This window comes from Drosophila pseudoobscura, chromosome X (assembly GCF_009870125.1).
Source record: "Drosophila pseudoobscura strain MV-25-SWS-2005 chromosome X, UCI_Dpse_MV25, whole genome shotgun sequence".
Taxonomy (NCBI): domain Eukaryota; kingdom Metazoa; phylum Arthropoda; class Insecta; order Diptera; family Drosophilidae; genus Drosophila; species Drosophila pseudoobscura.
In genome coordinates this window covers 16,135,639-16,152,080 of record NC_046683.1, presented here as the reverse complement: position 1 = coordinate 16,152,080, position 16,442 = coordinate 16,135,639, and the positions used below count along the sequence as shown (strand labels likewise).

The 16,442-nt window shown below is 43.3% G+C and overlaps 1 protein-coding gene across 1 annotated transcript; it reads left to right on the top strand.

Annotated features, from left to right (window-relative positions):
* Positions 1 to 14,336: 14,336 nt before the first annotated feature.
* Positions 14,337 to 15,517, top strand: LOC4815113 (RNA polymerase-associated protein Rtf1). Its single transcript, XM_001354615.3, has one exon. It carries the CDS (start codon positions 14,446 to 14,448, stop codon positions 15,187 to 15,189), a length of 744 nt encoding a protein of 247 aa, XP_001354651.2. The 5' UTR covers positions 14,337 to 14,445; the 3' UTR covers positions 15,190 to 15,517.
* The last annotated feature ends 925 nt before the right edge of the window (positions 15,518 to 16,442 follow it).

Below are 16,442 nucleotides of genomic sequence, written 5' to 3'. Positions count from 1 at the left end.
GCGTCCGTGCGGCAGCGGCAGCGGCAGAGGCAGTGGCGGCCCCACTCAGTTGGCTGTAATTGCAAAGTAAATCAGCGCTGCCATTTGCCATGCCCGAAAAGTATGCTCCATGGATAAAGTGGCAGTTAACAGGGTGGCAGGGGGCTGGATGTGGATGTGGACGGAGGCCCTGAGGATAATGTAGGAGGGCTTGAGCCAAAGTTTGAGCAACTTTTAAAGAGAGGAATGTGTTATGGGTTCGGGTCACATAGTTAGTTAGTCCAACAACTTCAAGCCAAATGACTGCTGAAGTGCCCCCAATCTTGGGTGTGGATGGAGCGGATGAAACGGATGAACCGGGAATAGCTGATGGAGTTAAGCGTTTGTCAGACATCGAGGTTGAGATTTATGGCAGAGTTAAGTTGAATTAGACATTTTTTTTTTGTCTGCTTAGACGGGTTCCTTTAGCAATGTTCCTGAGATCTTAGGGTAAGCAGATATCTACTCAAGTTTATCTTCTAACTGGTGGAAATATCAATTCCCAAAAAAGTTTCATAAGACTGCAGAGATTTATTTTTGTGTTTCGATTGGAAAATGTACAAGGGTTGGGGTTCTTCCAAAATTTTAGGATTACATATCAGATATGTGAAGTATCGGGTTTTCTAATCACAAAGGATTACGTAGGGAATAGTGAATTGCAGTTGTCATTCGAGCTCCAACCTTTCCATTTATTCTTTAGTTTTTCAGGTCCTTCCGAATGAGCTGCCCAAACCGTTCTCATCTTGTCAGTTCTCAGCTCAAATTTTTATGCCATCCATTTCGTTGCCGGCGCTGATGAATTTGTTTATGCAAAGACAAGACCCGGAATAGGGATAGGGTTGGCTGTGAAACCAATGTGGACTTCATGGCAATCGCTTCAATCTTGTCCTAGTCGGTGGCAATGCAATAAAACCAGAAGACACAATATATTTTTCTATTAAAGAACATCAACCAAGTGCTCAACAGTGCGATAAGGCAGTGCCAGTCGGGCAGTCAGTCAGTCAGCCAGTCAGCGAGTCAGGAATAGGTCGAGCCTAGGCCGGGCGGAAGTCGCCATTGCTTACAGCACGCGCGCGTCTCATAAAAACGTATCAAAACATCCGCTGGGAGCCATAAAAATTTTGCACTCTGACTCCGATCCACGACCCCCCATAACGATGCAGTCTCGCTGCCATGATAACTTTTCTCCCAATATGTAGGATCCGGCGAGAGTGTAATCTAATAAAATGTTCTGTTTATGTGGCAACAGGCCCGACTGGCACTCCCACAAGTGAATCTTCCTGAATTGTTGCCTCCTGAATAGTTCCCGCCGAGTGGCTTCCCACCTTCTGGTGTCCCTGGGCTTTTTGCTCATGTGTGCAACAGTTGCGCTGCTTTATGGCCGGACGGAGTTCGATGCGGCAACAAAATCTGTGCAATGTCCACTGCTAAAGCAGTCCTATCTGCCATCTCCCGGAGCTAAACAGGAGAACAGAGCTCCCTTGAACGCTTGATAAGTATTCAACTCCCACTGTCCCTATTCGAATGCTCACCATTGTACTTGACCTATTTGCATACTCATTATTGTGTTGTTATTCCCTATGTATAACACTATTTGTAACGGCAGGAGTTTGGGGACAATTTGACTTTAAATTGGCGCTCACATGGGCGCCACCTTCCCAATGGACCAGAAGACAGATCCATCAGAACCCACTCTCTGTGGAGTAACTTGCGAACATCCAAACGAAAATAAGAATCAAAGATACTACCGACTTCATCTATTCAACGTACTTTCGACTGAGTCAATGGATACGTCTATGGTTTGTTTGAGTTTTGAAAACATTATCAGTATAAAGGAATTCGTAGACATGCATTTGGACGCATTGGAAGGCTCTGGCCTTGGACGAAGCACCCTCATTGGATAATTTGATGGCAAGTAATAGCTTAATGTACACCAGGATTGAATAAGTAAACTTGACGTTCTCCTCATGGCTCTCGGAAGGATATTCATGAACTTTAATTGAAACATTTTAGGGGCATAAAAGTACACGATGGAAAAGGAAAATCTTTTGGCGATGCTTAAGTTTTTTAGGCTTGCAAATTTACGAGGCTGCACCTTTCATTCCGCATTTGCATTCCATATTTTAATTAGTTCTGTCAGACTGTGTGGGGATTGTATGCGGGAGACATCTGCTCTGTGAACATCATAAGCAGCTTCTGACATTTGTTGCCTGTTGCAACATAATTGAATTAAAAATGCATACAATTTATCAAGCGGACATGCCACATGCCAGAGAGTCGAGAAGCTAAAGTCAATGCCAAAGCCCTCTCTTTCTCGCTGTTGAAGCATGTCTCTGTCTCTGTCTCTGTCTCCGCACTTGACATAAACACAAAATAAAATAATTAAATTGCATTAAAGGAATATAAAAAGAGTGGGATAATAAATACATAATAGGGGGTGTGAGTAAATATACATATGAAAGGAGTGTAACGACAATGAAAATGCGTAGCTAATTAGAAAACTGACGGCACAAAGCGGAGGCATCAGAGGATGGAAAAGGGACTGGGACTGGGACTTGGACGGGGACGGGGACAGGGACAGGGCCAGGGACAGGGACAGGGACAAATAAAGTATACGCATCGTCAGACAAGGCAATGAATTATGCAAAAATACATAGGGCCGCAGTCGCAGCCTCAAAGGGGAGGGAAAAGCCTTTTGTTATTTAATTTTCACTCCCATTTTCCGCTTTCATTCTTCATTCTGCATTCGCTTTCTTTTTTTTACATAACATTTGACATTTTGTCACATTTAAAAAATATTACAAAGGATGCCGGTACACGGGCGTCGAGGATAGGGGAGGCGAGGGCTGGTAGGAACATTATATAAGCCACGTACTAATATGCCATCTAATTTGTTATTCATGTGATTTAAGCGCGTCAAAGAAGATTAATGACAAAAAGCGTCGCCTGCCACCCACTGAAAAATGGCAAAAGGCCAGAGCAAAGCTCGTAATAACGAAGAGGGTAGTGTGATTGCGGTGTCTAAGGGATAATTTAATAATGCCAAGATTGGTTAACCTCTGTCGCACCCAACGCGACGGAGACCGCAACGAGGGGAGGGCTTTAAAGTGAAACGAAATTCAATTAGGACATGTTATAATTACTCCATAGGGTCGGTCGTTGGCAGTGCAAAACTTGAGGCGGAGAACGGCTACAAGGGCAGATTTTCGCACCCTACATAAATCTCTAGTTTCATGAACACAACCAACGGATATTGGATGTACCAATGCTGAAAATCATGTAGAAGTAAATGGAGGATATATTTTTCTATGTTTTAATAGCGAATAAACCTTTCTTGATATACTTTACAGCTGTTGCAACGGATTCTAGGCCATTACAAATCCACTTATCATCTCTTACCATCACTTGGGATGCTCTCCAATAAAGTCAATATTATTATCATACGAAAAGCCATACAATCCCATTGGTAAATTTTATTGACCGCATGCCAAAAGTTTTCATAGATTGGAATTATTTTGGCTTCGGAGCCAAGACGAGCCGAGCTTCAAGTTTTGCGTGTATAGTCAACCAAAACTTATTATTAATAGCCTTTAGAATGCAACGGCAATTGCCTGCTAGAAACTCTGCTTTCTCTCTAGCTGAGGCTGAGGCTGAAGCTAAAACTGAAGCCGAAGCTGAGGTTGAGTTTAGCTTTTGTTATTTGTTTAATTAGATTTCTCCAGCGAAGGCCACAAAAACCGCACATTTTCTCAAGACTTGACTTGCTGGAGTTTTGCCGACGGACGCGGACGAGCAGGGCTGCTGGAAAAGTCCCGAAAGGGTTCTACACTGACTCCCAAAGAATTTTCTCTTCGTTGCTTAGCTTCCAATGCAGGCGGTTGCAATTTTTCGAAGTGTTATCCTTAAATAGGAGGCGAGAGGCGACTGAAGCCGCAGAGTATCCCTTGGCCAGCCTCACCCTCTCCCTCACGCTCACATTCTCAACGCGTTGGGGCTTCTGTTATTGGAACAAAGCTATTTTTCAAACGGTAAAACTGTACTCGTACCTTACCCCGTTTCCGCTGGCTGTCTCGTAAATATTTTACAGAGAAGTTTAGCATTTTGTGCACTTTAATTTGCGGTGGGCAAGTCATCTCCAACCCCAGGCCGGTTCGGTCCCGAACTGACCGCATCAAAGAGCCAACGTGAGGGCTACAAGAAGAGAGAGAAAGCCAAGCCATTCGCAAACACATGGGCAAAAGCTAATAGCTGCGGCACGCAAGCTCCAACTTCCGTTTCCTCTTTGGATTCACTCTGTTCAGCTCATAGATTTGTTTCTATTTAGGGTCGACTTTTTGGCCAAAGCTCTTTCTCTCTATCTTGTTTGCTTCTCCAGGATATTTGTGCGTATTCTTTCCATTTTGTTCCCTTCGAAGGGAAGACGATTAAACTTTAGTTCAAAGTGCGTTTATTAAATGGGGTTGATCGGCTGGGCCCACAAGTCATATGTAGATTGCATTCAGAATGTAATTTGGATTTGTTTAGTATCAAAGTTCATTTTCGTTGATTTTCTTTTTGAAGGAAATACAAATAAATAATTACGTCCTATGGTAGGACACGCATCTCACGCATCATTTTTAATGGGAGAATGGAAACCTGGTTTTTCTTGATTTTTCTTGATATTTCTCCGATTTTAATTTTCACACACATGGAAATTCAATTACTATTATGTCTCCGAGGGCGTGACACTTGCTCTAGAGGCAAGATGATGCATTCCCCAACATATTTCCTATATTAGAACGGCCCCACAGCAGAAGAGATTCCCCTGACCAAACGCCCATTAACATTAGAAGGATTCCAAAATATCTTCACTAAGAAACGTGGAATCATGCTCTTGAATTTAAGACAAAACAGTATGCAAAGAGTACAGCATCGTCGTTACGTTTTCTTTTCTTCCATTTTCTGATATTTTTCCCCACATATGAGAAGCAAAACAAGCACTAGGCTCACAAAAGGACGATGCTGAATAAGGCTCTCCTCCGCCAGAGGGCGCACACATTGTACGACGAAGAGCGTGTGTGAGAGAGAGAGACAGAAAATGAGCTAAAATAATGATCCGATCTAAACGAAATCTTTTAGATATGATCATTTTCTATGATTTTGTGTTTTGATTTCGTTCTTTGTGGGAGCGAAAGAGGGAAATCTTGATTCAGTGCGATATCACAGAAGTCGTTATACGGCAGGATAATCCTGTATGTACGATCTTGAGCGTTGTCCTTACCCATCTCACATTCTTTCTTCAGTTTCCTTCTGCTTTTGTCTCGTTCTTTGCTTTTCGCATCCTTTTCGTTCCTTTTCCTTTTTTGCACTGCTTGTTTAAATATAATTTGCTTTGCTCGTCATTTCCTGTGTGCCCTTCGCAGTTCCGACCAAAAGTCGAGAGTGGCAGATCCGTTAAAAGTTGTGCGACGAGCCTCGTTAAGTTTCAGTGCCCGGCCGTTAGGTGTAGCTTTATGGACACATTGCCAACAACAGCATTCCATATGGGCCCGTACATACTTTTAGTTTCCATTCCAGCTCCAGTTCCTTCGTGAATTGACTGCTCCAGGCCTCATCGAATGCGAAGGGAGTGCGAGTGAGTGAGACACACACGAGCTGTAAAAACGAAAATGGCGCTACAAAAATGAGGAATGAAGAATGACAACATCAAATTAGCTTCATAAAAATGTCGACTCGAAGCGCCACAATCCTCCAGCTGGTACCCCCTGCGCCCTGTTCCCGGGCTCTTATGGCCGGGGGTGTGAAACAATACAGTTTATAAAAATGAGAGTGCAAAAATATTTTTATGATAAATGACTGTAAACGAGCACGTGAAGCAACAGCAGTCCCATCAACTTCAGCAGAGAGCCAGGCCCACCGAATGGCGAACTGTGGCTCGGCAACTGGAGATGTTACTGGTACAGGGACTGGGACTGGGACTGGGACTGAGACTGCGACTGTAACTGGGACAGGGACATAGCCAACCATAGACGCAAACGTGCTGCTGTCAACCACACACGCACATGACAACACGCACCCACACATAGACATCTATATGACAGCAAAATTTTGGCGTCGACGTTGACATTGACGCCATTTCCGGCCGACGCGACAAGAGAGCTATAAAGTACATATGTATATAGTATGTATATATGCGTATACCCAGGCAGCAACAGTTGTCTGCCCCTCTGCAGCACTCCACCTGGGGCGACATGTGTCAAGCACACCCCCAGATGAAACCTAGTAGAGAATGTTTTTTATTTTTTATTTTCAGCGGGGTTTGTATGGAGCCACTTTCGGGATCTAAAAAGTTTTGAAGGCGAAGCAGTAACGCAAAGAATGTTGGAAAAAGTGTTTCTGAGAAAGTGAAACAATTGGACATTCAAAAAAACTATTTTCTGGCAGATCCGGGAAGATTCCTATACAGACGTATCTGTATAGATCGCTAGTCCTATTTGGGTGTAGAATATCATCTAAACAAGAAGACCAGACCACAAGGTACATGGAAACGCGGAGATATATCCAAGCAAGAAGGGCCTCCACCTATCTAAATCTCCACTTCCACTTCCCCTTCGCTTTCCCCAAACAATTCTCTTTATATTTCTGTACTTCTTCTTTGAGAGAAAATGTGAAAAGGAAAAACCAGCCAGGAACAAGATTAAAGGAAAAGGCGGGAATGGCGCGGGTATATAGGGGAATATAAAACGACTTCCTCTTAGACGACGCTTTTAGCTAAATTGCGACAAAAATGAGCAGCGTTGCCGTCGCCCCATGGAGGGGCAGCACAGGAGACGGAGAGGGAGAGACAACGACTAAAATAATAAAAGAACAATGTCAAAAAGAACTTGGGCACATAAATAAGCTCTTGGCGTGTGTGTGCGAGTGGGGGGGCTGCTTTTGTGTGTGTGATTAGGATAAATGTGCACGCTTCCAAATTGATGTGGCTGCCTCTGTCCTCTCTCGGTGTGCAGGGGTGGAGCAGAAGCAGGAGAAGGAGCCGGGCCCGGAAGCGGATATGCGCTGCAATTGTCATCCAACATTTGACTTTTGGATGGGCCAAGTGCGTGTCTAGGTGGGCGCCATCATAATCATCCTCAGCTGTCCTGTGCCCCGCCTCCATTCACCTCGATTTATTTGCGCATTTGTTTGCTTTTGTCGGCACTCATTCATATCGTATGTCCTCCCTCGCACTCGCACTCGCACACTCCAAGACATCTGCTCCAGCATATGCTCCATTTTCCTTATTAATACATTTCTCTCACTCTCCAGACGTCCAGACATTGGTGTAAGAAATCATTTATGAATCATTCATTTACTTTGCTTCAATTATTTTGGTTTACGACTACATACATTCATACATATGTCCTTGTAAGTGAATAGGAAAATAGTTTCTTGTTCCGTGGCAGATGCATTCATTACCTTTCCAGACCAATTGTTTCACTATTGGGTCCATAAATGATTTTCGCCATTTATCACAAATTGAGGATTCTAAATTATACCAGAATGAAGCAATTATGTGGAAAATAAATGATGGTAAAAGACAAGTTTTTAAAACTGAGGGATATATGAACTATATATAAAAAATATATACAAAATATGCATCTAGCTAAGCGAACAATTAGTTACACCATCTTTAAGAGTAGGCGAATAAATATTCCAGATTCTAGTGATTAGATGATTGCCTAAGTGTCTCACCGATTCATTCGACATTCGGAATGCATTTGATTAGTTCAATGATAATAAGTGGATTGACTGGAGTGGATGTCATTTTTGAGTGTTCACACGAATGTTTTTCGGTATTTATTGTCAGGACAAAAACATCCACTCTTGGTGACTTATTGCCGCACTAGTATTAGTATTATTAAAACATCATTTTTTTCTTTTATGAGTATTGAAATATGAAATTATTTCACAAATTCGCCAATAATTAAAACCGATGGACTAGGACGTGGTCTATTTGATTGGCTTTCGCATCGATTGTTAGAGAATATATAGTAATAAAATTTGTTCTTAATTTCGTGTTTTCTATTCCATTTAAGAGCCAGTCATAAATTTATTCTGTGACTCTTTTGCCTTTAATCCATCGCGATTTCTGTGTGGTTCATTCATGGGTTGCTTTATTCATAATACTCATTTCCCTTGCCTTGAATCCATTCATTTGTAGGGAAGTGTATGCCCTGGGGGCACGTTACCGACGGTTTCCGGTGACCCCATCTTTTGCTTCCGGTTCCACCCATTTATAGCAACCTCTCGCTCTCTCTAGCTTGCTGCCATTTCTTCAGCTGTCATTCACCGTATTTCCGCCTGTTCACAGTTAATTGCGGCTCAGCAGTTAATCGTCATTAAGGGGAGCCCACATGTGGGCCAGAGTATGCCACCCACAATTTCACCAGACGCACCACGCACCACGCACCACACACCGCATCCTCCTCCTCCACTCTACGCTGCTCTTCCCCTTCACCCCTACGCATATCACTTACAGACGCGTGGGCACTGGGACACTGGGACACTGGGGGTGGCACTGCCTTAGTATGCCGTTTGTCTGTTTGCGGCTTTGATTGTCATTTGATTGTGTTGTGATTATGATGTGTGCGTGTGTGTGTCTGTGTGTGTCAGTCGATCTATCTATCCAACTTTCTCCCCCTCTCTATTCCTCTCTAGATGGGTGTTTTTTGCCATGTTTCCACGCCCCGTGAACCCCACTAATGTAGTAATCTGGGTAAATGTGGCTTGACGAATTCTCTCTCTGTCTCTCGATGATGTGTTTGCCTATTTTTGACAGACATTTTTATCTTCGCCACCCACTTTCCCCACACTCGCTCAGCAATTACGATAAATTTACCCTGCTACAAATTTATGCTCTCTCTCACACCTGCTGCCTGATGCCAAACCATAAAACTGAGAGCCAAAGCGTTTGCCCTGAAGAACCAAAAAGAGTGTAAATAAAGTACAAAATGTTTTGTTTGTTTTCCAGGGAAAATCAAGGGGAAGCAGGTGCGTTCAATGCGCTCGACAACCCAAACACCTGCCTCCCACTATACACTCTGCCCTACCAAAGGTAAAGTGTGAATGAGCACTTAGACCTAATTGGGTTTGCCACCGTATGCCTTTTGTCCAGATCTCTCATAAACAATCGAAACGCAACCCTGCAGGGAAACCGACTAGCTTTCAAACAGAATTACACACACTAATTGCTAAATGTCGGAAACTGGTTCATTTCTGTCTTAAATTACTCTATACTAAGCCTCGCCAAAAACTGTGTATTTTGTTACTGGATTCTGTGGAGCGACTCAGCAAGCCCAAAGCCACTTCGGCACTGGCAGATGATAGCTTCGGCTGGGAGTTCTCAACTTCGGCTCACTTCGGGTCCACAAACCTAGCACTTGAAGTTTTGTTTTGATCTGCCCGGAACTGGTTGAAGTGTTTTTTGATCCGCGAATATATTAGATATAAGAAAAGATGAAGGCAATTAATTTTATTTTTCAATTTCCCAAAATAGTGAGTACAAATATAAGCTAGCGGAATAGTAAAGAAGGTGTACTACTTGATCCTTTGCCCTCTGTGGCTGCCTCAGCTGTTACGTCTGTGCCACATTGTGTGGCAATTTATTGCGCTTCTTAGTAATTATGTTATTTTCGTTACCCCCTGCCACTGGTGGCAATACTGGCACTTTTGTACTTTGTACGTAAAAAAAAACTTAGTTTATTTTTTAATTAAATTTTGTTTGTTTATTTTATGATTGGAAAACTGTATACACATCCGCTGATTAAACTTAACTTACCGAAAATGAGTAGTGCACATATGTTATGGCTGTGCCTTTAAAGGCAAATCAAGTTGTAAATATGGAAAATATTCGTACAGGTATGCAAAATAAATGCCAAAAACCATAGTGCAATGAATGTTGAAATGGATGTAAGGAAGGTACAACATATATTAAAATAAGGTGAGCATTCTTGGTTTCTTTTTCTTCCCTTTGAATAGAAATATACGAAATGAGCCCTGGACACGCTTTCGGAATGTGAAAGTGAGGGAAAAATGTACTAAAATCTTTGATGGAGAAAGGAGGCAGTGGAACTGCAATAGACTGCATGCTTCATTTCAAACTTTTTGATATCCTTACAGAGGCTACTCCGAATTCCATACAGAGGAGGAAGCATTCACACCGACCGGTCGAAATATTTTATTGCTTGTGAAGACCCAAAAAGCTTTTTCTAAATATTTTGTATACTAGCCACTAGCTTAGCCAAAGAGCAACAAAATTAACTTATGCCTGGGCTGCCATAGGAACGATCGATCTTTCAGGGTATGTAAGCTAGTCTGTATTCCATATTTGCATGTCTGTTTGCATCTGCAACTGCTTCTTTCACTCCCACTCCTCCTGCCCGCTGTCTGTGGCACTCTGCCACCCACACCCGCACTTGCACCGCCCTCTGACTGCCACCGCCCTCTGACTGCCACTGTGCTGTGGAGAGCTGTCCCTCTCTGACAGCCTCGTGTGCATATTTGAATACCAACATGGCTCATATTCAACTAATTAGGCGAGTTTTGCAAATACATTTTCATTATTGTAATTTCTACTGGAACGGCACGGAGGGCTGCCAAAGAAATGAGTGCAAAAAACTAGGCAACATGCTGGCAAAAGTTTCCCATATGTTTGGACAGGGACACGGATGGGGCTGGGACTTGGGGGGTGGGTTGTCGGGTGTGGAAAGTGGTGGGAGTGGAGCGGTAACAGACACCGACACATGTAGGCCGAGGCATTTGCATATGCATGTTGCACATCCATACGGAGCAGCGGCAGCAAAAATTCCTGTAGGTAAAATTTAAAAAGCAGCCGCACGAGAAAAAAATAAAGGAGATATTTATAATTATTCGTGACCGAAACCTTACACACCCTCGCAGATGAGCTATGAAAAGAATCACAGCCACAGAGATCGGATACCTTTAGGAACACAAGAGTTTTTCTCCCAATCATTTCAAGAACAGTCATATGATATTGTTATCTGATTCAGATTCAGATTCGACTGTTGCTGTTGATCAAGAATCAGTAAACTTTTGGCATTGAAGATGGTTCTTTATATAAGTGAAAATTATATTACCTTCTCCAAGGGTAAAAAAAATGCCAAATCAAAATAGCAAAGAGCTCACGTCACAGATATAGACAAAGACACGGACAGAGAAGGCACTGGAAGGCTGTGGGTTATAGTGGGGTTTTGCGGCTGTGGCTTGTGGGGTAGACAGCGGTGCGGCGGTGGTAGCGGCTTCACACTGAAATTGGCAAAGGATATCTGAAAATGGGAAAGATATACCAAGGGAGAGAATGCATTGAATATGGCCTTGTCATACGAGAATCTAACCATATAAAGCACACTCTTGCTCCGATCTGAACTTCTCCTCATTGCTCCACAGTTTATTCTTCGGCAACCGGCGACAGACAGGCGTACATACAAGTGAATAGGGAAAAAGAGAAGGTCAGAGTATGCAAATACAAAATAGTACATGCCGTGCGTGGACACAAATGTGTGAGCACTCTCGAGCCCCCTGCCTGAATGTCCTGAATGCCTCTGGAGCCAAAGCGGACTTTGCAACCGATACTCGGTCACGAGAATGCAAAAACAAAACACATGCAGTGTGCGTGAACAAGATTGATCGCTGCTCGCTGATAATGTTTATATTTCTAGACCTAGTCTAGACCTCAGTTTCTCCAAGAAAACTCTACTCTGATAGCGCCTTATGGCATATTATTTCAAAGAGTCCACATTCCATAATATTGACTATGGTTTTGAAATAGGGTTTGGTTCATCTCTTATGATTATACATGTTAGATTATGAAGACAATGCTAGATATCCAAAGATTATTTGCGCTGCTCCAGGGTTTTTTTTTTGGCCCCAGAGATCTGTGCGGCACTTGAAGACACCTCACCGTCCGATCTGATATCTAATCCAGCGCAGCAGAGTCATGCTGCCCTCGGCTATCCCTTTCCAGCTATCTGGCTGTCTTTTTTGTTTCGTTTCGTTGCTTCCCTTCTGTTTTTTGCCTTTGTGCGACCGCCTAAGCTCAAAACCATTAACACTTGTTTCTGTCATTGTACATGAAAAGCGGAAGCGCTTTTGTTTCTGTGCAACAAACAAGTTTCCTTTCGACTGCCAACTGGAAAGTGCCCCTAGCCTATTCCAAGTCCTTCCACAGCCCCAGTCCCGCATGCGGGAGGAGTTTCGCTTTTCTTTTTTTGACATGGGTATCCGTATCCTAGATTCATTCGCAGTCATGGGTCTGCTGCTAGCTCTGTTGCTCTGGCATTCTGGTACTCGCATAGAACAAGGGAATTATATTTTTGTATATGTATGGAGACCTCCTATAAAGTGGGTGCTATAAAATTACGAGCAAAATAATGATCATTAGATTCTTAGATGCACAAGGCTATATGAACTATAAGGGCATCCTCTTGTCGGTATTGGACAAGATCATGATAAATTATTTTTCATTTAGATGTGGCGGTAGGAAGGCGGTACAGGGGATTAAGACAAGACTGTTAAATACTTATGTGTACATTATAACTCGTCACGACGCGTCTGACCTGGGAGGGTAGAATGGCTATAGTTCTGGGCTTGGCATGTCAGCCAACTGGATGAGGGTTCCTCCTCCTCATCCCTGTCCACGTCCTCGTCCTGGGCAAGCAACTTTTTTCCCTGCCCGTCAACGTCAAGGCGTGGCTTTAAAGCTCGAGCTTCCTGCCTGGCTGGTATGGTCTGGTCTGGCCTGTTGGTGACTGTACTTCGCCTTCAGCAGAAGGTGTTCGAGGAAAAGTTCCTTAGTTGTTCATGTTTAGCTTTTGCCAGCTGATGCTCATGTGATGGATGAGTCTCATGGCACTTAGGATTTTGTTTCATATGCTGCCTAGAAGTCAGGCTCAAGCTGTTAAGATCTTTGAGTAGTTATGACCTTTTGCTGACAGTTTTAAAGAAAACCGTATGCATATTTTATTCGTGGAATTTCCATTTTACTATGCTTTAATATATTGTATGAAAAAATGCCCAAGTTTTGTATATGTTTGAATGGATCGCCCATTATCTTTTGGAAACTGAAGAGCTATCTGGAGCTATCTGCACCAGTTGGTCTACGAAATGGATTTATATATTTATCACAAAGTCTACTGACCTTCCTCCTCCTTCCATTTATCTATCCCTCTCCCTTTGAGCATAGCCGAAAAGTCCATTATCGAAATCGAAGGGAATTTGTGTTGGTCAGTTCATCGAAGATGCGGCCATGATGCCGTCGCATAAGGATGCGGCTGAGATGCTGGGTGGGACAATGGGAGCATAGGGGGTGGATGCCAATACCGATGCCTATGATGATGATGACTGAGCTTGCATAAACGAGTTGGCCCTTAAGTGGAGCAGGAGCAGGAGCAGGAGCTACGATGGTAGAGTGATAAAAAGAGCGGGAGAGGGAGGATTTTGTGCGTGAGCAGCATTTTCGATGTGCCACATCGTACATCACATCGACCCAGCAGTCCCAAGTTATTTATGCAGACTCACATACAAAGCATGCAAAGATTTTGCATTGCTCCACCAGCTCCTCCTGCCCCTGCGCCGGGGAGCGGATGTTCGAGCTGCTTTGGGCTCTGTGCCAGGATTGAAAGTAGCATCTGCCGGCGATGTCCGCATACAATTAGCTGCAACTGTAATTAAAACAATTGTATAATAAATCTCTTGCCAAATGGCTGACGGCGCAACCTCCGCAGGGAAGATCTCCCAGCAGGTATCCCAAAAAGGAAGAGCCAGGGCGCGGCCATGTGCCAAGGAAAAATGGCGAAAATTAATATAAATTTAATAGTTGGCCTGGCATTTATGGTGGGTATAAAACGAACGTCGTTAAATGCATTCAAATGGATAATATACAACTCAGTGGAGGACCCAGTTGATACCCTGGAGTGTGAGTTCGAAATTGAAATAACTTGAATTCTTGTTTTTTGGTCTTCAATTTTCAGGATAATCCATCGGTTTTGGCGAAACAAAGCACAAATGGGATGGCATTTAATGGATTCTTTGTGATCAAATCATATTTTGGAAGATATAATCTCTATTTTGCAGAACAATCAACAATAAATCACAAATAGATAGCCTCATCTACCCTTTTGGTATCCTGCAGAAATGCTCCCTATTTCGTATTTTTAAATGAACGTTAAATCTTCCACACTTGGCCGCCAGTCAAAAGACAATTGAAATGCCACAATAGTCTTATCCCAGTCTAGTTTTCCTACATTTTGTTTTCTGGCTTTGATCCAGATACCGAACGCCAGACACCCTCTAGTCTCCTGTCGTTTCGGCATATATTGGAGACCTGGAATACAATAAAAATACCTTTCGAGAAGCCAAATCGAACGAGAAAAATAAAGTTAGTGCAGGATGAACAGTAAAGCCAAACCGAGTCTGAGAATTGAGAAGAGTCGTCGTCCCATCTCGGAGATCGCACAAGAGCTGAGACGTCTGAAGGCGTCGCCCTTGCGCATTGATGACGAGAAGGAGTTGCCAAAGCCATCAGTGAGCGACAGGCCAGTGAAGAGACTGGAACAGCTGGAGCCGGTGAGACTGACCCGGCACCGCATCACCCAGCTGCTGGTGCGTCCGGCCTTTGAGCAGGCGGTGACCAGCTGCTTTGTGCGCGTCAACGTCAACGGGCAGGGCGAGCAGCCAGAGTACCGCATAGCTGAGATCGTGGGCGTCGAGGAGCTGGGGCTTGGCTACTTTGTTGATGGGATACCCACCAATATCACGCTGCGACTGCGGTACAATTCTGTGCCTATGCTCCACGAGCTGAACGACATTTCCAACATGGCCTTCAGCCTCCCGGAGTTCCAGCTGTGGTGCGACTATTGCGTCAACCAGGGAATCAGTCCACCCACCAACAGCGTCATTGCACGCAAGAAAATCGAGTTATATAATGCCCTCCAAAGCGAAGCCAAGGCCCTGGCCCTCATCAAGCAAACCTGCACTCTGAACATGCGACCCGCTCACCGAGGTGGCATTCTCGAGCGTCACGGCGCCACCTATCCCTGGCGCTTGCAACGTCCAAGAGAGGCAACACTTTCCACTCCCAAGCCGCCGTCGAATCAGGATGTGGAACTAAACTTGGAGTCGGAGTCGGATTAGTCTGCTTAGCCTGGCTTAAAAAGACCTTAAGAGACTCTGATGCAAACTCGACTCTACAGCAGACATATCCCAACCGCACCTACTGTTCAAATTTTACTTATCTTTATTAGTTTATAAATTAACAAATATTTCGGCATCGTTTAGAAAAAAATCATTTCAGAGAACATTGAGAACTTACCCCATACCACCCCAACTAAGTCTTCAAGAAGTTGTTCAATGAATTTGCCTGATGCACGCAGCACGTTGTTTTCGGGTAGAAACTGTACAAGTAGAGTGATTTGTATTAGATACATAGAATACAAAATATTTCAGCTGTTTACACGATCAATTAAACCGTCATCTAATGGGTTTTCTTTCCAGCTAGGGTTTGACACCACTAACGGGTAAGGTTGAGCTCTCAATCGGATAATAATCGCATAATCGCACACCCCTTCGAGACACAAAGAAAATATCCACCCGCGTCAAATCGACGAGACAATGAGTGAGTAGGATAAAAACCATCTCGCTAAGACTAACTATTGTGTAAGATATCGTTAATAAAAAACTATTAGGTAAATTATTAAACTGTAGTTAATACAATTTTAATTGATTATAGAACCCACTCTGACATTTGATAAAGACGTCGTTATCAATTCTATATAGATAGATCATCAGAGTGATGTTGTGATAAGCTGTTGTTCTGTTCTATCTATCTTCTTGCAATGACTACACCATCAGATGGCACAACGACACCAAGCCAATGCCTGTTAAGCGCGGATCCCAGGGGGTTCCTTGGGCGATGAATAGCCAGTTCGTGTCAAGTCTTTGAGAGAAGACCATAAAAGGAACACTGTTATAAAGTTTTACCCAATCCATCATACTATGGAACACTTAAATTCCTACAGTTCGGATGTACCATCAGCGATATTTTACAACACAGTAGTAAACAAAACACCTTGTATGCGATTAGACAGATATGACGAAGTGCAGTATAGAAGATTTGTTTTTGGGAAACCTTATAAGTACAGAGTATGCTTCACAGAATTAAATGCTTTGCTAAGATCTGTAAAAATTACGTCCATTTGCAAACAGCATTGAAAGCTTCGTTTAAGAAAAAAGTGTTGCGACGGAGATATTAAAGTACGGCATACATGTTGCACATACAAGTGACTAGATTGGTAGTTTGCAATGTTAGATCTTGAATCTTTTTTGTGAAGCGGAAATACCTGGGAGACAAGGCCGTTGCAAAGATAGGTTGAAAAATAGGTCAAGGA